The 21,715-nt window shown below is 42.0% G+C and overlaps 1 protein-coding gene across 2 annotated transcripts in view; it reads left to right on the top strand.

Moving 5' to 3' along the window:
• Window positions 1–21,715, top strand: part of plekhm3 (pleckstrin homology domain containing, family M, member 3) — a 40,734-nt gene that overhangs the window by 11,047 nt on the left and 7,972 nt on the right. Inside the window, exons 3-6 of one of the 2 annotated variants that reach the window (XM_061053150.1) lie at window positions 2,397–3,506; window positions 11,995–12,140; window positions 12,795–12,988; window positions 17,481–17,544. In XM_061053150.1, the coding sequence (XP_060909133.1) occupies window positions 2,397–3,506; window positions 11,995–12,140; window positions 12,795–12,988; window positions 17,481–17,544 (1,514 nt within the window). Of the gene's footprint in view, window positions 1–2,393; window positions 3,507–11,994; window positions 12,141–12,794; window positions 12,989–17,480; window positions 17,545–21,715 lie in introns of both variants that reach the window. The other variant, XM_061053149.1, reaches the window with a different exon arrangement.

The following is a 21,715-nucleotide window of genomic DNA, read 5'->3' as shown; positions in this document are numbered from 1 at the left end:
CCGCTATCAAGGAGAAAACACACCATAATCACAGTGACAGGAAAGACATCAGTGATGGTGAAAACAAACCTCCTGAGCAGCTGCGGCATGGAGAGAAAGAGCTGAAATAGGGAGAGGGTGTGCCTCCAGCCTTCAGATATAGAAATGGAACAGTTTGCCCAGTGGCCTCCTTAACAATACGGTGCTGTGGTGACAAGAAATATTCTCAGAGGAGAACCCAGGCATGACTATCTCTTACCAAAATACCAAAGCTGTGCAAGCCTCTGATAAGCCTATGATAAGTTGCTTTATGTAGGAAATTGGAGCTAGACTCAAGTTCCTGAGATAAAAAAGGCTACAGATTCAAAGGAATTTGGAGAAAGGGTTTCATCAAAGGATTAACAACATTGCAGTTTAATAACATGAATTTAGCCTTGGATGTCCAAAATGTAGTGTCCAAAGTTGGTGTACTTTAGTGTTGAAGTTTTCCTCTTATGTAGGATGGCAGCTGCAGTCAGCTTGGATTCACAGCAGTCAGTTCACAGTAGATTCCCGTGGAGATCCAGTCACAGCAAAAAGCATAAAAATAATTCCTCCCACAATCTCTGCAGCAAAAATACACCTTAACATTGATCTGTATTTCCCTAACACTCAAAGTTCCTCCTCTACAAAGCTAAAAACACCACTTCCGCTGAGTGCTGCGTCTATCTCGCCTTGTAGCACCTCCAGAGGCATATTCTGCAAGTTACTGGTGAATGGATGATGATCCTTTGCATTTGGATCAATGGTTTTAAATTGGATTACGGTTCAGGAGTGTTTTTAAAGAGGCTTGTCTGGAAACTGTGATCCAAAAATGATTGGCAGTCACTCAGTGGGGTTCTCACAAAAGTATGGCTTAGTAAGGGAAGCATTTTAGAAAGATGAGGCTAATAATTAATGATCAGCAGGGGTTGACCCTCTACAGGCTGTATCGGCATGACGGGAAAAATCAAGTTAAAGGATACGACGAGCACCACAACTGGTTGGTGCTTTAATAATTAAATAGACATGCTTGCATACAAAGTTTGAAACAGTTGCACCGACAAATCATTCTCCATACAAATTAAAAAAAACACATCCCAGTCAATATGAAGCACCTTGACCTGCAGTTCTCGATATAAAAGTGAGGTAAACACTAAGTCCATTATCCTAGAATATAAGGAAACATGCCTCCTACAACATCACATTGTCCCTCTGCGGTGGCTTGTAGTGAAAAATGTCAGATGTCAACATGAATCAGATGTAGCGTCTGTGATGTCATTCGCTGGTTTGTGGACCGGGTTCAAGGCTCAAGTTTGGCTTTTTTTTTTTCCTTCGCCATGTTGGTTTTATTGCAGCCAGAAGTGTTGATATTTGGATGACATGGTGGATAGATGCCCATTGCTACTTTAGAAGGTTTATTTTGGGGCTTTTTGTGCCTTTATTTATAGATAGGATAGATAAAGTCAGAAATCTGAGAGAGAGAGAGTGAGGAATGACGTGGGAAAGGAGCCACAGGTCGGATTTGAACCCGGGCCTCCCGCTTTGAGGACCACAGCCTCCGTATATGGGGTGCACACTAACTACTTGAGGGGGACATCATTGCTACATCTCTATTATCATTGAGTGGTTGAAGTGATACACTGCCTCATTGCTTATTTAATCATCATTTACAAAATGAACAACAAGCTGTTTTTAAGAGGAATTTGAAACAGACATGAAGAAAAAGATAACTCTTGAAGAAAAGTTATAAAGAGTTAAAATTAGTTATAACAAGGCAGGTTAATTTATATAGCACATTTCAGACACAGGCAATTCAAAGTGCCTCACACAGGCACAAAAAGCATTTTAAACATTTCACAAGATAATAGTGGAATGATAAAAAATTCTAAGAAGGCAATAAAAAGTGAAGTTAAAAAATCTATGTTTGTTATGTTATCTTACAGTTATGTTAATGTTCAGATTTCTTTGGTTTATGCACTTCATCGTTGGAGTCATAGACCCAGAGACTGCTTCCACTGCTTATATAAAGACTTTGTGTGAAGCATTTTATTGTTCAGAAGGAATGCACTAAAAATACAAGAAGTATGTAGGTGGAAAAGACCTTTAGATTTCATGAAACATCTAGAAAGTGCACTGCCAACCAAACCTAGCAACCTGTCAAACCTGGAGATTAATAATTGATCGTTTTTAGTCGTTTAATAAGATTGCAGTACTGATTGAAAGCTTTCTTACAGTACAGTAAGCTTTTTATATGTTTGTGTTCAGAGAAGAAGACTAATACCTGTAACAGTCTGAAGGTTTTATTTCAGAATGAAACCACTTGTTGTCTCAACCCTGTAGATCTAATCATCTTATTTCTCCCTGTTTCTCTCCTCCTCTGTATCTCTGTCCAGCAGATAAAAGCAGCAGCAGCAGCACTGTGGTGAAGCATGGTGCGATGGAGCAGCGTGAGGGTCCCCGGGGCCGTTGGACAGCCTGCCACGTCGAGCTGACACCCTGCGAGCTCCGGCTCTACACTCTGGACAGCAGCGCCAACCGGCAGCTGGGAACCGCCTACTCTCTGTCACACTGCCAGAGCGTCATCTCGCCAGCTCCCTGCAGCCAGCCGGGCCAGATCACCCAGCCCGCCGATCAACGCACGCTGCAGGCTTTGTTCTTCAACAGCACGCGTCTCCAGCTGAGGGCGGCCAGCCAATGGGAGGCGATGGAGTGGAGGCGGTTGATGTGGGAGAAGGTGCAGGCAGTCAGACCTGTGAGGCAGGAGAACCGCCAGCGTAAGAGTGGATCAGAACACCAACCGGTTGTAAAGTTTCATGCGCCCATGTCCCCCTCTTCATCGCCGTCTCCTTCAGGGCTCGACACCAGGCCTGATGGAGACAGCGACACCCCCACCTCCGCAGAGGCGTTGCTCTCTCAGCAGTCTCTTCCTGGTGTCCTGAGCAGACCCACCACCCTTCCTTTGTTCACCCAGCGCTGCCAGGACGTCCTCAAAGCTGGTCTGCTCCACAAGCTGATGGATCAGAACAACTGGAGAGCCTTCACCTTCGTCCTGACTAGGTCTGCTCTCCGGGCCTTTGCCACAGAGGGCCGAGGGTCTGTGTCCCAGCCTTTGCTTCAGTACTCTCTGTCCTCCTGCTCGGCTGTGCAGCACGATCAGGAGCCAGAGAACGGAGAGCAATGGACGGATAGAGGTGATAGTTTCCAGGTAGTTTTCCCGAAAGAGGTGCTCCGACTGCGGGCAGATGATCAGATCAAGGCTCAAGAATGGGTGGAGGCCCTGCAGGAGGCAGTCGGAGCGCAGAGGCCCGCCCGAGAAGAGGAAGGAGGACCGGGGGAAGGAGCTCCAGGCCTCCAGGGGGTGCTATTGAGATCGAAACCATCCAGAGAGAGGAGACAGAGGGATGCCCAGAGAGCCAAGAGGCAGTCAGTCACCACCAGTTTCCTCAGTATTCTCACCTGTCTGGCTGTGGAGAAGGGGCTCACCGCTCAGAGCTTCAGATGTGCAGGTAAATGACCTACACATTAACACTGACATGCACACACACACAAACACACCCACCCCAAAAATACAAAGACACGCAGAACACTCTTTGTCACACAATTGTTATTATGTTGCTGATGTTTGCTAAACTTTTGGTAAACTTTGACACCTTAGAACTAAAGTGAAAACTTGACCTGCAAATAACAATACGGAGCTACATCTGACTTCTCCTCTGATACCCCTTGTTTTGGTATTACACCACCCTGCGAATGAACAGGATTAGACGTAGGAGGCCAGGCCTGTCTCAATCTGTAGCTATCAGTGTGACCTTTTATTTTCAAAGTGGAAATGTTCAGACATAACAGTCAACTGATTTTTTTTGCTCCTCGTGTGTTTTCTAGTACACAAAAAAAGTTAACACAACATTTAAAGGTCAATGTTTAAAACTTGAAATTGATTGCAAAGCTCTTTTAAATCTACCCATCTCCTTTTTAAGTTAAGTGAGCTAAGTGAGCTGTGTCTGACCACACCCCTCTCTGGAAGGACTTGGGTGGCTTTAGCTTCCTTGCACCATGCCCAATTGTTTAGATGAGAAGGCAGACTCAGAGGCCAGAACAAACACCTTGCTGTGGAAGTGTCACCCACCCGGGGGAGGGGATACCGCCCTTTGTGATGTCATGAAGGGAAAATCTCCAAACGGCCTGTTTGAGAACACATTTTCTGAAAAGTAGAGCAAGCAAAGACGGAGAGAATTTACTTATTCTTATTCTTCTTATAATTCTTCTTATAATTGTGGGGTTTTGTAGACAGGCTAGGTAAACATATTAGTGTTAGAAAAACATGGTTTTGTGAAGTTTGCACAATATGTGACCTTTAAATTTAAAGGTGTAATAACCTTGCACCAGCTGAAAACCCCTGTAAACTGAGTACAACATTTCTTGCACTCTGAGTCATTTGAAATATATATATTTAAGTGGTTCTGTAATTCTCATCCTGTTGGACAGGTTCTGTATGTATGACGCTGTCTCTGTATTCCTGTCAGACAGAGGTTCTGAGTGTTTTCTGTATTCACTCTTCAGCCTTTTTTCATGTCTTGAACCATTACAGCCTCTCTCCCTCCTTTATTATTTCTCCTGCCAGGCTCTTGGACAGTCCCACAAATGGCAGGCGGTGCTTTTACTCTCCGTGGGTGTGAAACGTGGGCTTCCTCGCCCTCTCTCAGAAGGGCTTTGAATAATCACCGCTCACCTCCCTTTTTTATTTGTAACAACTGGCTTATTAATGCAGGGCTGTTTGAAAGGCCAGCTGAAACAGGAACAAGGACAGAGGCCGTCTGGGGGCAACTGATGATAATTGGTAGGCTTAAAGCACCGGAGGAGAGGAAAAAATGGATGAATGAATGAGAGCGAATGAAAGCGGCCCCGGGATGCTGCAGTGGTCAGGCTTGATCGTAGTTGTTTGATTGAAGGGTTTCTGGGTAGAGCTGCATGGGAGGGACAGCTGGATACCTCCATTTTCTATACAGAGCACACCTCTGCTCGCTCAGTGCGTTTGTTACCCTCCTTTTCCTCTCTTTGTTTCTTTTCCATTTCACCAGTTCATTCACACTCACAGCCTTTCCCTCTTTTTGTCCCCTTCTGTCTCCCTTTCATTAATTTGACTGTATCCCTTCTTAGTCTCCCGCAGTCTCACTTAAAAGGTCCTGAAAAAGTCTTTTAGACCATCTTAATTTTTAAAGCCTCAGAACTGAATGTGAGTGCAGAGTTCTTGTGTATTTATCGGCTTGAAGCTGAGGTTTTCGGTGATTTTGTACCATTATGCAATTTGTTTTTAAATCAAATTTTCAAAAGCTTTAAAGTAAAAATCTTAGGCTAAATATTGTTACCAAAAAACATTTGTTTTAACTCCTTTTTGAGAGTTTAGCCGCTTTAACAGTTCTGTGCTGAACACATAGGTATGTCTCCAAACTCACTGTCCAAATAAGAACTGATAAAAAAGGCGTGGAGAGAGAAGATGAATATCAGATATAAACCTGGATATGAAATATGATTCTAACAACATATGCAACATCTGTGCAAAAAAAAGGAACAATGCAATGTCAGCTAATTCTACTAATTGAAAATGTATTCCTCTTATACACAGTAAATGGTTTATGTCTGCTAATCATTGCTTCAATAATCAGAAAATAAACTGTTAATTTATCTTAATCTTCATTACCTGCTCTAAGCATAAACTGTGAGCTCTGTTTCTTTTTATTGTCAGACACTAAACTTGTTCAGCTGAAGTCGGAATTAACCGACAATGTTTTTAAAATGGCACCATAACTGCTTTATCTTAAGGTTTGCATCGCCTTAATTACTCACCAGACTCTCTCAACTGAATTCAACTTACCATGAATGTAATGAATATATTCCAGATGTGAGCGCTTTACTTATCAATTAGATATTAGTCTTTTTGTAGTGATTTGTTGGAAAGAAGAAAAAAAAAAAAACATGGACGTAGTGCCAGTGATGTCACCCACTGGTCACTTCTAGAGGCGTATGAAGCCAAACAATGGCAAAGAGGTAGAGCTGAGTCGGGCCTCTGCAGCCTCCTGGCAAACAGTTACAGCACATCCAGCTGTCAGTAAACATCCCTAATTATGTAAGTGTATGCATAACTGTGAGCCTAAAAATAATATCAATAACAGAAACGTTATTCATTAAAAAAAAAAAAAAATCACTCCCATACAATTTTTATGAATACAAAAAAATAGCTACAGATACCAAAAATTGTTCTTTGGTAGGCTGTAAAAATCTTTAATTTTGAATTGTTTATTACATTATTTATGTAAAATGGGCATTTTAACATAAAGGTGAGTTTAAGGTTTTTGTAGCCTGCCTCAAGTGGACAACAGTGGAACTGCAGTTTTTAAAACTTCTGCATTGGCCTTATAAAAAAAAAGTCAACATTTTACTTCAGATTTGATGCTTTTTCTATTGTAGCCCATTATTGATGAGAGACACACTAACTGTCTTATTGTTGATGATAAATTGACTATTTTACACACTGTGACATCACAGGGTCACTTAGGTCTTATGGAAGAAAAAAGGTACATTGACATAAAGCGATCACTACCTTACCTGTAGACCTGACCGACGGTGGTAACCTCCGCTGTCCTTTTAAGCTTCATTGGCATCATCAAAAACATTCATCTTGTTATGCCAACATGAACGCCTAAGAGATTATTCATATATGAAGCCGCTCATCTAAATAGGATCTCTTGATGGAAGCGACCGCAGTGCCCAATGGTCAGTGCGCTCCTTAAGTTTCCTCTGATTTCTCTTTGAACTTGTTTCATGTCTGCCCTTTGCATATGCATGCTGCCTGCATCCATCTATACATATCCAGTGATTGGTTATTTAACATCAAAATGTAAAATATATGCAACTAATTACACTTTTGAATTACTGCGGTTTTGTTTTCTTTGAAGAAATCGTTCAGTGTTCGTTTGAAGACCATGACTCCCCACCAACCCCCCTCGCCACACAAACACATGCACACGCACACATTGCAGTGTGTTTCTGGGGTTTGGTGACCCCATGTCGTAGCACTGGAGCACATTCTCAGGCCCCCGACGGACCATGTGAATCTGTGGGACAGGGCAGCTTTGGGTGAAGTGGTAATCAGTAGGTATCAGGGAACTGAGGAAGTAGGTGGGCTCACATCAAAGATAGACAGTCTCTCCCTCTCTGCCCACCTCCCCCGAACACACACACACACACACACACACACACACACACACACACACACACACACACACACACACACACACACACACACACACACACACACACTGCCTGTCTTACTCATAGTACTCTCCATTTGTGCAATTTTCATTTGAGTGTTCGGTCGTTGTGAATGAGACACATCAAAGCTCAGGATTCTCCTGCTTCCTCAGTTTTAATTCAAACATATGTACATAACACACACACACACACACGCTCACTCACACACACACACACACACACACACAACCCGTGTGTTGGTTTAAAACCTGCGGCGGGCAGATGAAAGTGTGAGCCTTTTTTTGCCCTCATGTTCTCTCTCTCTCTCTCTCTCACTCTCTCTCTCTCTCTCTCTCTCTTCCTGTATCTGTATTCTCTCTCTCCTCCGTTCACTCGTCCTGGGCGGGTCAAAGTGACCCTCTCTCACTACAGAGAGCCGCGGTAGAATCGGTGGACCTTTGAGCCACGTTTGAATTCCCATTCATCTCTCCCTCCGTCCCTCTCTCTCTGTTCGTCCCAGAAAGACTCATAAAAGATCAGAGAGAGGCAGAGAAAGCAGTTGTTACTCTCTGCTGATAATGGAGGATGTATTTAGCAGCACAGAGTGTTAATAGTTGCTCCTCAAGATAAGAAAAGCCGTACTCATTAGGGTTGTATTAGCAAGTCGAATATGGAAAAAATAAATCGTAGCAAAATGAATAAAAATCATTTAAATTTTCTGTACAGCTAGTGTTATGTGTTACACGATAATATAAACAATAACACAAAAAACCCTGGTATCCATCTCCATGTTAACAAGGTTACCAGACCAATTCAACCATGTTTCATTTGGATGGAACAAAACTGATTATTTCCAAGTAGCAACCTCCAGTCTTAAAAATGTATTTCTGGTATATTTATCTACTTATTTATTTAAACTGCAAAAACTCGGTTAAAAAACACTGTTTATACTGAGCTTGATACTCCTGAGAGTTATTTATGTAATACCATTTTTTTTTTTAGGCTACCGACTTGTGAAGTATTTAATGTAATATTGAATGGCCATATTTGAATGTGATTTAAAAGTATTGAAGCCTAAATGTTGGCAGCATACTTTGACGTCACACAACTACTTTCCTTTTGGCAGTTCATGCAAAGATTAGTAAAACATTTTTTTATGGATCTATATACTCTATTGGCTACGTTCTTCCTTATTTGCATAAATGCATTCAGACAGTGCTACAATCTGTCCTCGTTGGTTCAGACTTAAATGTTTCCTCTGGTCACTGGTGAGAATTCCTGACTGCTCCTGATGTTGTTTTGCTGCTTGTTGAGGTTTTGGTCCGGATCAGATTTAAATGCTCGGTGTTGTTTTGTTCTTGTTTGTCCATATTCCCACGTACATTATCTGTTCTGGCTTTACAGCTTGTTTTTTTGTGTGCACATTGTAGCCTGCATAGAATCATTTTTTCTCTCTGTGTGCATGTGGGTGTGTTCTCCTCTGGTCTTCATGATATGGAATTTGAGGTTAAAGGTTGTCATTAAGGTTGCGAATGTTTTCAGGCCACATACGTATGTGTCTTTGTCCCTCTGGTCCCGGCAGAAGCTGACCAAAATCAAGCCACGGTTGGCCAGAAAGGCGGCCTGGCGGTCAGCTGTTTCCTCGAAGTGACACACTGTTTTTCTGCCTTCTGGCTCAAAGACAGTCGACTGTGGGTTTTTTTCAAAGAGCATCCACCCCAACAACAGCATGAGCTCACTGCTTTAATTATATGATTTAAACACGTGTGTTTTATCAGGGGTTCTTCAAAAAGATAAGACTTTCTTGTCTTTTACACTAGCGTATCCACAAGCAGTAAATTCACCAGAAGAAAAATAAATATCCATTGTTTGAACTTTGGAAAGCGGTTATATTTATCCTGATAATTTATAGATTATTGCTGTGTTTGGAGAAAGTAAAACGAGAAAGAGATTGGAGCAGCCAGACCACATCTGGAGGTTTTTGTCTGACTCACACTGTGATCAAATGTTTGAGGGGCATAAATGCAGTTTGTACAGTTTAACCACATGAGACAACATATAAGTTGAAAGGCCACCTAACTAAAGCTGCCCTTCAAAAAACTTCACTCAACTGTGTCTTAAGCAAAGAATAGGGAATAGAGCTATAAAGAGGCATTCCTTTGGGATTATTGGGAGGGACCAATCTGACGTTCAGGATGATTGTGTGACCGATGGGGGTTGTTGGGTTGGCACCATTGTTAGAAAGCTTCTCCTTGACAAGTGATGTCAGCAGCGCAACCAAAAAGTCTCCAATCATGACTTCTGCCTTGCACTCTTGAGTTTAGAATTTGAGTTACACACAACAGGAGCTCTGCATACAATGTGTGTGTGCAATGACTAATATCTTCAAACAGTTCTCTTCATGCAAGTGCAAGAGAACATGATCTTGTTTTTTTTTTTAAAAACAGCTCCATTTTGATTTTATGACTGGTAGGTGTTATCCATAGGTAGGCGCGTAGCTGACATGATTGACAGGTGGGCGCGTTGTAACGGTTCGTCAAGTAGATTAAAACCCGCCTCAGCTATAGCTGTCAGCTGTCGTTAGGTTGACTGAACGTTAGGCTGGGACAGGATTTCCAGCATGCTGCCGATTAGCCTCCAGCGCCTCTTAATATTTACAGTCTATGAGTGAAACAGAAAAGAAACAACACGCCTCGAATAAAACGCCAACCTCTCTGAATCTGCTGTGTTGATACTGTAAGAGTCTTTGGAGGGGCTATAACTGAGGTATGCTATTTATTCAAATCTAGCAGTTCAAAGAAGTTACCCTCTTAGCCTTGGACTCCTTACACCAATGTATTCATTCAGTATACAGTCTGTGTGTGGCTGACGGGTGCACCATCATGAGTTTTTCTCTTGCTCAGATAAAACAGGAATCCAGCTGATTAGACTATTGTCTGTTTTTATCAGACGTCAGATGATTGTCCCCGATTAAAAAAAAAAAAAAAAGTATCTGGACTAACATCTCTTTATTGTCTGCCTTTATCTGTCCTCGGTTGATGTCAGTCTCCTTCTCCTCAGGAACTTCTTTCCTCTCATCTTCAAAATCCTTATACTCGTTCTTTTTTTATTCTCCTTTTTTCGGCCTGTGTTGTTTCCAGCCTTAAAGCCCCTCTCACAAACAGGCTGACACACGTCTCTCTTCCTCTGTCGTCCGTCTTTTTTTTTTTTGTTGTTGTTGTAGCTTTACATGCCTATGTCTTCCAGAACCGAGATAGCAATCTCCTGTTCCTTTTTCTTCTCTTCCTGTCTTCATTTGCTGTTTTTCTCCGCGTCCTCTCAGAGATTTCTTTGCGGATAAGGGACACCTGTTGAAGTGCAGCGTCACTCAGCTGTTTGTGTGTGCGTGTGATCATAGAAAAGGTTCAGGTGTTTGGGCGGAGGAGGAACTTTAAAGAGTGTTGAAGACAAAGCAGAGAGAGGGGAGGCTATCAGGCTGAATGGAGCTGATGATCTGTTGGTCTTTTATGTCTACAACATGCTTTATTGTTGAAGTCTGCTGTGTTGTGGCTACAGAAAGAACTTAGACTCTGTTATTGAAGGGCTTACGTTAAATCAATCCGGCAGGTAGATTTTGACAAAAAAGCGGATGCTGATGTTATAATCGTGCGGACGACTCAGTGTTGGACATCCTGATGGGATGATGTGTTTTCAGGAGTTTTATGGGTAGGAATGAAAAAAAAGTCACAAGTTATCTTGTTGCTATTTCCAGCATCTCCAATTAATAACCAAACGTCAAAAGAGTGAAATTGTCATTTTAGCAAACAGGACTTCTGAATCTGATACACCATCTTAAGGTTTAGTGATTGAGACCTGAGACACAAAGGTTACACACACACACACACACACACACACACACACACACACACACACACACACACACACACACACACACACACACACACACACACACACACACACACACACACACACACAGCTGGTTTACACAGGATCACAAACCTCCACTGATGCTCGATTCATGTTATATTTTGACCAGAGCGCAGCACAGATGTTTCATTTAGAGCACAGGGGAGTGTTTGAAAAGGTGGAAAAGGGGTCTAACGTGTCCTCTTTAAAACCTAAAAATAGAAATAGGAATAGGAAATGAAAACCCTGATAAGAATAAACACCCTTTATTTAATGATTTCTCTACAACATTTAAGCAGAGTTATCCAGTTGTCACAGTTTTTTATCATCACTTTCTATTGGTTATGATAAAAGCTATTACCTTATTGGGGTCAGAGTCACTTTTTAAACTCAGACTTCAATGTGTATTATCTACAGGTTTCGCTCGTCTCGATTAGCTGAGTTTTTACTGAGGGGCAATAAACGGACACATATTAACACCAGGTTCTTTGTTTATCAACCTTATGGTCCTCCTTATCTTGTTGTTGTCGCCTTCTGAGCAGGCTGTTAAACACTAAACGCTTACTTGTGCAACACTTTCGGTCTAATTTAGCAGTTTGGACACAATAAATGCACCAATAGAGGAGTTCATCAAGGATATGTTTATGGAAGCAATCATTTCATCGCATGGTGGGTTTGCAATAAGTGAAAGAGACTGAACTTGAGTCACAAAAAAGGGGTTAAAATGGTTTCCTCATAATAACAGATACTCATTTTGAATCATACTGTATCATACTTGTGTTTATTAGACACACACACACACACACACACACACTAATTCAATGACTTCCCCCCCTTCAGGTTGTCAGCGTCCGGTTGGTCTCTCCAGAGGGAAGGCGAAGGTCTGCTGCTACAGCGGCTGGTACTACTGCCACAGCTGCCATCAGGACAACTCCTTCCTCATCCCAGCACGCCTACTCCGCAACTGGGACACCAGCAAGCACAAGGTGGGACATCACCCAAAGACAAAATGAAACATCCATCATCTCATCATACATGAAGTGACCAGTGAACACACATTTATCAACTTCTTTCTCAGTGTACTAAAATGCTGTGTGGTGTTTTATGGTGTTGCACACTTTAATAGCTGCACCACTCAAACTGGACTTTGTGAATCATATTTAATATCATACTGTACTTGAAACAACCTGCCACAAACAACAGCGCCCCTTCTTTTGTTTAAACACTCGGCTCTATACAGTTAGAATGCCTTCTTATTATTGTTCTTTTTGTAGAGCAGATGGATGAAGATAAGTGGAAATTATTAACTTATTTGCTTTCTTACTGAGAGTTAGATGACAAATCTGATACAACTGTAATGCCAGTCAGCTCGATATGAATGCACAGTTAAACATTTAAGTGTAACTGAGCATGAAGACACTAAAAGAGAAACGCTAACCTTGCTCTAGCTAAAAGTTAAAAAAAGAAACAGCTAACAGCTCCTCTTAAACCAACTCACCTTCGCATTATATTTCTTTGTTTAGTCAGAGCAAAACAAATAAGTTTGACTGGGGATCCTTAAGGATCATAGACAACTCGTTTGTGTGCATTTTAACTTTAATTGCAGCGATCCTCGTGTAAACTCTGATGTTCACCTCCAGGTGTCCAAACAGGCCAAGGAGTTCCTGGAGTTTGTGTACGAGGAGCCCCTGCTGGACGTCCAGCAGCTCAATCCCTGTCTGTACGAGCACTGTGAGGCTCTCAGCACTGTGCTGCGTCTCCGTCAGCAGCTCCAGTCGCTGCGGGCCTACCTGTTCAGCTGCAGAGCGACTGTGGCTGAGGACCTCAGACGAAGGTAAGAAAGCACTGATGTCTAAGATGTTTGCCTGAAGCACTATTAAGAAAAGTTTCTTAATTGAGATCTCTAGTATTTCCCCCAAACCCTGATGATACAGCCATCTGCACAGGAGACATCAGCATCTTATGTTTAACATCAGCAGCCGGTGTCATCCCACTGACTGATGGACTAAAATGTTATGTTGACCAGACACTTCTTCACACAGACTGTTTACATCTCCTGCTGTGATATGTTCATGTGTGTTACATATGTATGTTTGAGTGCATGAATGTATATTGCCACAACTTTTATCTGCATGCATTCCTGTGCTTTGTGTGCTTTATAACATGAAAGATGTGTGTATATGGTCATGTGTGTGATGGTCGGGGGGGTGAATGTTTATCTGAGGGGGGTTCCTCTCTGAAAGCCTTGTCTGTTATCTGATGGATGCTACTTGCCCCGGTCCAGGTCAGCAATATACTCTCATTCAACAGGCCATGTTTAAGGGTAAAAATCCACATCCGCAGAAGCACAGGAATCTAATTAATATTCCATCAAGATTGTTTACAAAAATTAATTTTTCTAAATTTTCAGCAATGCAAAAAAAAACTAATTTCTGGAGAACAATCTTTATTGGAAGTAATTTCCAATTCCTTCTACGTCCTTCTTCTTCTCCTTCTAACTCTTCATCTTCTTCTCCCTCCTCTTCTCAGAGGTGTAAGGAGTAGACACGCACACCACTGATGTTACAGACTTATCACACCTCATAACCATTGTTATTGTTAGTTTATTGGCTTAATTTCGTTTACTTCGGTAGCTCGTGTCTCCTCCCATCTTTCTGTCATGGCCCATGAGTCGGGTTATGACACTGAAAAAGAAACACAGTTGAATGGTAACAGCACAAACACCATGATAAATACATAATATTTAAATCTCAGCATTGATCTGAAACACATCTCTGTAACTTGGCGGAACTGATTATTTCATTACAGGGGATGAAAATAGGCTGTACACAAAATAAAATTACTTAAAAGGCCATTATTATATTCTTTACATTGCATCATAGACTTGTATAGCTGACAAAGCAGCGTACAAATCACATCAAAAGACGGACTGTTAAAGACTACAAAAACATCAGCTGTCAGATGCTAGCCATGCTAATATTAGCCTTTGTACTGTTGAAAATTAAATGGCACAAATTGACCTTTACAATGATTATGTACCTAAGAAGTGTTACATTGTTAATCAGTGTTTGTCTCTATATGATGATTCAAGACTCACTGTATCACAACTTTTTTCATTCTACTTTAATCCTCCCAGTCGAGCTTCCTGTCAGTCACCTCTGTCAACTTTTATGCTTTTTGCAGGGCTCTCCGAGTAGCTTTGACCCAAACCTCGGGGTATTTTCTTCTGAGGCGAGCAGCATCATGATGTTCTGTGTTTACTTCTGTCCCATTAGCTAGTGCCGGCTAGTGCCCCGCCACTTCCAAACACTGCAGGATTGATGAGGGCCATGGCGCTAAAACCTTCCTCTTGTCATTAGTCTCCTTCAGGGGGGGATTTGAGGAGAGATGTCTGGTTGCAAACAGGCAGAGAGTCACAGATACACAATCATACAGACAGACACGCACACACACACACACACACACACACACACACACACACACTCACACACACACGAGGCACTGGAGGGTATAAGGTAGAAAACATGGGCGGTTTCTGGCCCTGTGAAGGAGCTCCCAAACACTGTTTTGAGGTACAGTACATCTTTGATAGTGTGTTGCATAAAAAATGTAACCTGCTTTTTTTAATGCATGGGAAAAGAAGTCTAATGTAATTGTATACTAAGTTAACTTTAATGGTTAAGTTGTTCTGACATCCGTATCTTAGTGACAGAAATATTATTGCACTTACACAGATAGGGAATGAATCTATTGCTTAGACTGAATTAAACATGGATGTAGTGTCAGTCACGTCAACCATTGGTTTCTGGATCGGTGAATTCAAGCCCAATGCAAATACAAAAAACTAAACCTGAAGCAGCAAGACTAAGAGTGTTAAGGTGATCTGGTGCAAAAACAGAAACAGTCATGAGCTATAGAGACTTTAAAACGTTTATTGTACCAGGCGCTAAACATGTTTATTTCTGCTGAGAAAATGGGCATTTTAAAGAGTCCATATTATTCCCTTTTTGGGGTTCGTATATTTAATCTATGTACCTACTTTTGTACGTTCACAATAGCTAAAGTCCGAAAAAAGTGTCTGTTTTCATGTACTGCTCCTCCTTGCTCCCTCTACGCTCTGAGTCCGTCAGCTGCGCTCTGTTGAGCCCACACTGTTAGACCCCACGTGGGCCAAGTCTGCTCTGATTGGTCTGCCGATCCGCTCTGTCGTTATTGGTCAGTTGCTCAGCCACGCTTCTCGGAAATTTCAACATGAGCTGCAGGGCCACAACGAGCCAATGAGCTTAGATCAGTGATCTCACACTGACAATGACGCCGCACTGACACATTTATTTCGAGGGGGGCTAGAACCGAGCGTTACATGCGGCTAATGCTACAGCTAACAGGAGGAGGTAGGAGAAGCTGCGTTTCTGCAGACTTTGAATTTTTGCACATAGATGTGTCTGAACATGCACAGGACACTTGGAAAACACACTAAAGGGCATATAAAACCAGAAAAAGAAGAATATGGGACCTTTAATCTGGACTCTAATGGGGTTTCCCTGGTTTTTAGAACCAGCCTCAAGTGGACATTTGGGGAACTGCAGGTTTTTTTTTGTTTTTTTTTTAGCACTTCCACAGAGGTCGCAGCTTGGTCTATAAATTACGAGAATAAATGTCATACACTTAACTTTTTTACAACATGCATTGCAACACTGGGCCAAGAAGTAACCTCAAGGCGACGTCTTCCTGGTCAGTTTTGTCAGCTAAAATAACAACTGTTACCAGCAGGCTTTCATTCACAAGTGTAGTGTTTAGTGGATGGGATTACAGTAATATCAAGTTAAAAGTATTAGTTCTTCTTATCCATGTAATTGTATTTGTACACACACATACACACACACACACACACACACACACACTGGACTTCTCAGGTTTGCTGACTCACACATTTACTCAGGTTGGACCCTCCTTGTGTAAATAATCCTAATCACTGTGATAAGAGAATTTTAATGTCAGTCTGGACTGGTGTGTCTTCTGTTTGTAATCTAATCTTTAAATGTGTTAGTTTTCAAGTTATTTTATCAAGGTCAGCACACACTTTCAGGGCGTGTTCATCTGCACCCTGGCTACACAATCAACAAAGATTTAGCGTGTGTTTGATTGTTGTTTGACTATTGAGCTGACTGTGTGTGTATTGTCTTATGAATGCTGGTGTGGTAACCATTGGTAACATACCAAACAGAGAAGTTAATCAGTGCTGCCTATCACCATGAGGCGTTTGGATCACACACACGACACACACACACGACACACACACACATAGTATCAATGCATACACATACTTGTGTTTTGGTGACACTCATCACAGCTTAGACAGGATTTAAAAGTGGTGCCGTCCATCTTAGTGGTCTGAGAGGAGGCCTAACAACCGACACGTACTCAAAGACACGCTCACACAAAAAACCCACACCTGCCTGAAAGCTCTGCTGTGTTTGTTTTTCCAACACTGTTAGACGATTAAATGCTACAGCTGACTGTAAATGAATATGATGACTTAGTTGAGCACCACGGTCTGAGAGGTGGATCAACATTTATTCAGTTTAATACTCATGTGTTTGTGGTAATGGTTCCATATTAATGTGTTTCAAAGATTACCCATTTATCATTTTGTGTGTACTCAGTGCCAGATTATCAGCGGCAGTCAGTCATTTAATGAACTGGTTACCTACCTTTTTTTTCCTTGGAGCTTATCATACTTTTAACCAAGTAAACTTCTACTATGGTGCAACAGAATAAACCTACACACACACACACACACGCAGACACACACGTGTTCTCACCCGAAGACCTTTGTGTAAACGAACCATCAAGTGTGTTATCATGATTTTAGTTCATATGAGCAAATATAATTTTGACAACCTTAGAACAGACAAAGCCTCCCCCTCCCCCAGGAGATCTCCGACCCCAGGTTGGGGACCAATGAATATTCACATATGTGTAATGTAAAAAAAAAAAATGCAAATAAAATCACTCAGCCAGTTTGTGTTTGGCAGGAAAAATGCAAATAAAACACAATAAATTCTACCTTTACATTTATGTTTTTTTTAATAGGCTAAAATTGTGAGTTGTCGAGTTACAGTCGATGCAGAATGTACCGATGGAGGTCTCTCCTTTGTGATCACATAATTTAAACAAACCTAAATGTAAACCGGCATAACTGGGCTCCACTGCCAGACCAGCTGCCTTTTTTGAGGACTGATGTATTGATATCTTATTGACACTGTGTTGTATTTCTGACTCTAATATTCTACATTTAAACGTTTTCTTCATGTGTCTTTCCACAGGATCTTTCCCAGGGAATACCTGCTACAGCACATCCACCTTTACTCCCTGGCTGACCTGCAGCAGGTACGCACACATCGCTTACATGTTTGTTAACGGCTGCTCAGCTATTTGGTTTCAGTTCAGACCTCACACCTGGTAGGTTCTTCTCTTGAGAGCTTGTTGTATTGTAATTATGCTGAAGATGTGTAGCTGAGATAACTTCAAGGCTGCAGGTGTAGCTAAGTCGAAGAGCTCCACATTGCTGCCTGCATGTCGACATTTAGCAACAACGTTTGACTTCCTGGAACAAGAAACACTCCTTTCCTTGGTGAGACTTTTTTTTTGGGGGGGGGAATGTCTTTTGTCTTATCCTTTATTCAACATCTTCTTTGTTTCTTTGGCAAGTGCCTGTCACAACAATGATATGAGAGGCTAATACCCTCTAATAGGCTCAACTTATTTGTGTCCTGATTCAGGAAAACAAAAGTCTCAGGGGAAATCATTCAAACCGAGTGACTTGGAAAACTTGAACACTGCCCTGTGCGTTTATCCAGACATATTGTGCACTATCACTTTTTTTTAAGTGGTATATTTCTTATGTAATTACAAACACTCACTTGTCCTCCATTGAAATAATTTTACCAAACAGAAGGATTGTCTAAAAATGTTAAGTGTTGTACGAGTAACGTATGACTAAACAGAAATTCTTTGATTAGCAGAGATGACATAAAAAAAGAAACACACTGTGGCCTCTCAGCAGTTCAGTATCTCGTCCTCGAGCTGAGTTGGGGGGGTCAGAGAAAAAGCGACCACAAATGACTGAAAAGTTCTTTTGTTTGTCTTTATGTTCATTGTGTTGGACCCTGCCCCATTTCCCCCGTCTGACTCAGAGCTCGACCAAAGACGGACTCTCACGCTGAAAGAGATTGAACCCCCTCCTCCTCCTTTTTTTTTTTTACCTCCTCCTCCTCCACTCCCACACTCTGTGTCTCTCTGCTCCACTAATTGGTCACATTCAAAATCAACAGGCAGGAAAACAAAGCGTGACATCCCTCCATTCTTCCCAGCATCCCCTTGGCCTCACACACTCTCAGCGCACATGTGTGTGATGTGTGTGTGTGTGTGTGTGTGTGTGTGTGTGCCACTCTTTCCCTGCTAAACTCTGATTTACTCATAAAAAGTCCAAACTGGTGATTTAGGGCTAATTTTAACAATAGGCCTCTTTGGTAAGAGTCTCTACTTCTCCCTCTCCTCCTCCCCTCTCCCCTCTCCCCTCCTTCCCTCCTCCACCCCCCCTTTGGAGATTCTCAAGCACTCTGCCTCTTAATTGGTTTTCCATATTAACAAGCTTGTTTCTTTTGATTCACCTCCTGAATAAAATGACGCTCTTAATCAACGTGGCTTTTTTTGTTCCAGCTCAGAGGTCAGCGAAGGCTAAACTCCCCTGGCTAAACCCAGGACCACGCTAGTCTATTCACTCACCAGACAAATAGCCTCCACCCGAACCCCCCCCCCCCCCCCCCCATAAGGAGGCAGTTCATTTGGAGAAAACATATGTGTTTATCTAAGGACACTGCCCTTTTTTTCTTCACTGGTTTTAAGAATGTTTCTAGGGTTTTTGTGTGTGTGTGTCACACACAGACGCCTCTTAAGTAAATGTTAGATGTTCTCAGAAGGTTTTCCAGATTCTGCTCAGGGCTTTGAGTTCAGGTGGAGCTCAAACGCACAACACTGCGATGTAGGATGAGGGCTAAGTAGCATAGCATGAAGGTTACTCTCATGTGGAAGTGGGGACAAATGGTTCATAAATAAAAACAAACTTAAAACTCAACAAGCACCTTTTTAAAGAGGAGCGTCATGTGTTTTTTTATGGAGCTACATGTGAACAAACATTAGAAGTCTCTGAGCTTTGTTTGTGTCCTGCTACTTGTTTCTGATCCTTGATGAGCCTTACACCTGATCTCATGCAAGTACAGAATTTTTTTTTTTGGCGTTATCGTGTTTCCAGGCGTCCCGCTCCCCATCACAGTGAATGAAAGAGCATAAAAACTGTAACTGCATAAGATAGAATCATATTTAGTAACAACACCCTGCTGAGCTTCCCTCCTTTTGTCATGTCCTAAATCAGAATAAAGAGTGAAAATATGTCAACAAGAAAACAAGTCAATACCCTGTTTATTTTTTGAACGATAAGTAACGAGATGTGGATGTAAAGAAACGAGGATTGGAGTTATTTTAGAAACACTTTGTCCACGAGAGAACTCTGACAAGTAAACAACAAGATATGATGAACTCTATAACCTTATTTTCATTCATACAAACTGATATTTAGAGTGTTTTTTTTTTGAGAGATTACTCGGCTGTTCACTTGCGATCGGACAAAATATCGATATCCCTCACAATATCGATATTGTCCTGACTCAGGTGATACAATTATCAAGTTGCTGGTGCCAAATATACTGTATATATCTTAACAAAAAAAGATAATCAGTCCTCTTGACAGATTTCCCTTCCATTTAGACTCACCACGTCACCACTTCATGACTCCTCACCGAGGCTTTTATGACATGAATGATCGTAATAAGAAGTAGTTTTCTTATTCAATTAAGTTTTTTTGTGGTTTTATTGTGGAAATCCAAATTAACACACTATCATCTCTTCAATCTCAACCTCTGTTTTTATTCAACACCACATTTAGATGTTGTCGTACCTTCATCAGTAGTTTTAAATGATGCTTTTTATTTATTGCGTGTCACAAGTTTAAGGTTTGTTCAGTGATCCACCACAAAGGCACTGGCTAAACAAAATAGTCCTCTTGCTGTTTTTCGTCTTATCATCCGGTTGGGTTCCCCCCAAAAAAACTGCGGGGAACTCCCTGAAAAAGACAGACTCCACCGTGGGTACACTGTCAACATCCATGCATCAAGTCTTCTCTGTAAGTGTGTGTGTGACAGAGCAGAGGAGCGGAGAGTGTGTTATCCAAACAGAGCTCACCCTGCTCTTTCCAGCCATGTAATCCCAGCTGGCTTTCTGGTTCCTCAATGGAGCTGCGGTAGTCTCCAGTGTGTGTGTGTGTTTGTGGTGTGTTGCGTGTGTGTGTGTGTGTGTGTGTGTGTGTGTGTGTGTTTGTTAGAGAGAGAGAGAGGGAGAGGGAGAGAGGAGGGCAGGCGAGCGGCTGTTAAACAGCAGTTTTAGGGGATTAGGAGGTTTTGGAGCACAAAGACTCTGCGTGGAGCAGAAAGAGAGGTTGAACTGGAGGGGAGGAGTTTAAGAGGATGGATGGAGGGAGAGGAGTTGAAGTGTGTGCGCGTTTGTGTGTGCGTTTGGGGCATGTTTGGAGGGAAAGAGGGTTAAGGAAATGAATACAGTTGCAGGCTTTGTTACGTGTGTCGCTCTACAATCATCGTGAATATGCAGTATGTGTCAAAATGTAGTAAAGGAATTATCCAGCTTCACTGCACTGCACTTTGTTTTTTAAACTCTAGATGAAATCCTTCATGTTTTCTCTTGTTATTTGTTATTCATAGAAGATCCTATGAGAGGCTCAGGTGGCCACCTTGACTAGATTTGAAGAGCTAAGGGTTAGCAGGGAAATTGTCAGTCCAGCAGCAGAATCATTTAAGGACAATGATTCTTGGAAAAGCTTGTTGAGATTCAAAATCTCTTTTCAAGTGTCCTGGGCTGGCCGAGAGAGGCAGCAGCACAGTGAACAATTTCTGACTAATAATGAGCAGCCATTAATACAAACAAAAATACATGAAGATACATGACTTAAAAAAGAAGTGAATTCACCAGAAAGTCAAATGTAATGACCTGAAGAGCCTCCAGTTAGACCTGAGTTTCAGCAGCTGTAAAAACATTCTGAAACAGCGTAACAAAACTCAGCCGCCCTTCCCGTCTTCGTACGCTCATATCGATTCATCAATGACGTAATATTAGTGTTCCAGTGTGTGAAGTCTAATTCAGTGAATTCAGAGAGTGAGCTCCACATAACACACACACACACAATGCGCTGTTCTCCCCCGCTGGCTCCTCTGATGCCGTCTCGCCCCCTGTAATGCCTCCGTTACTACCTCAGATGGAAGTACAGAGGTGGGATCACGTCGTTCTCACCCCCCCCCCCCCCCCCCCCCCGCATTGACATTCATATTGAAGGAGACGTGTAGCATTGATATAAAGGGAAAACTGTCGTTAAAGCATCAGACTCTGTTGATCATCCGCCAAGCATGTTTTGCCTCCCGATGCCGGCGCCCTC

Source organism: Labrus mixtus, chromosome 13, assembly GCF_963584025.1.
Source record: "Labrus mixtus chromosome 13, fLabMix1.1, whole genome shotgun sequence".
Classification (NCBI taxonomy): Eukaryota; Metazoa; Chordata; class Actinopteri; order Labriformes; family Labridae; genus Labrus; species Labrus mixtus.
The sequence above is the reverse complement of the archived record's forward strand: the minus strand, read 5'-3'. Positions and strand labels throughout refer to the sequence as shown.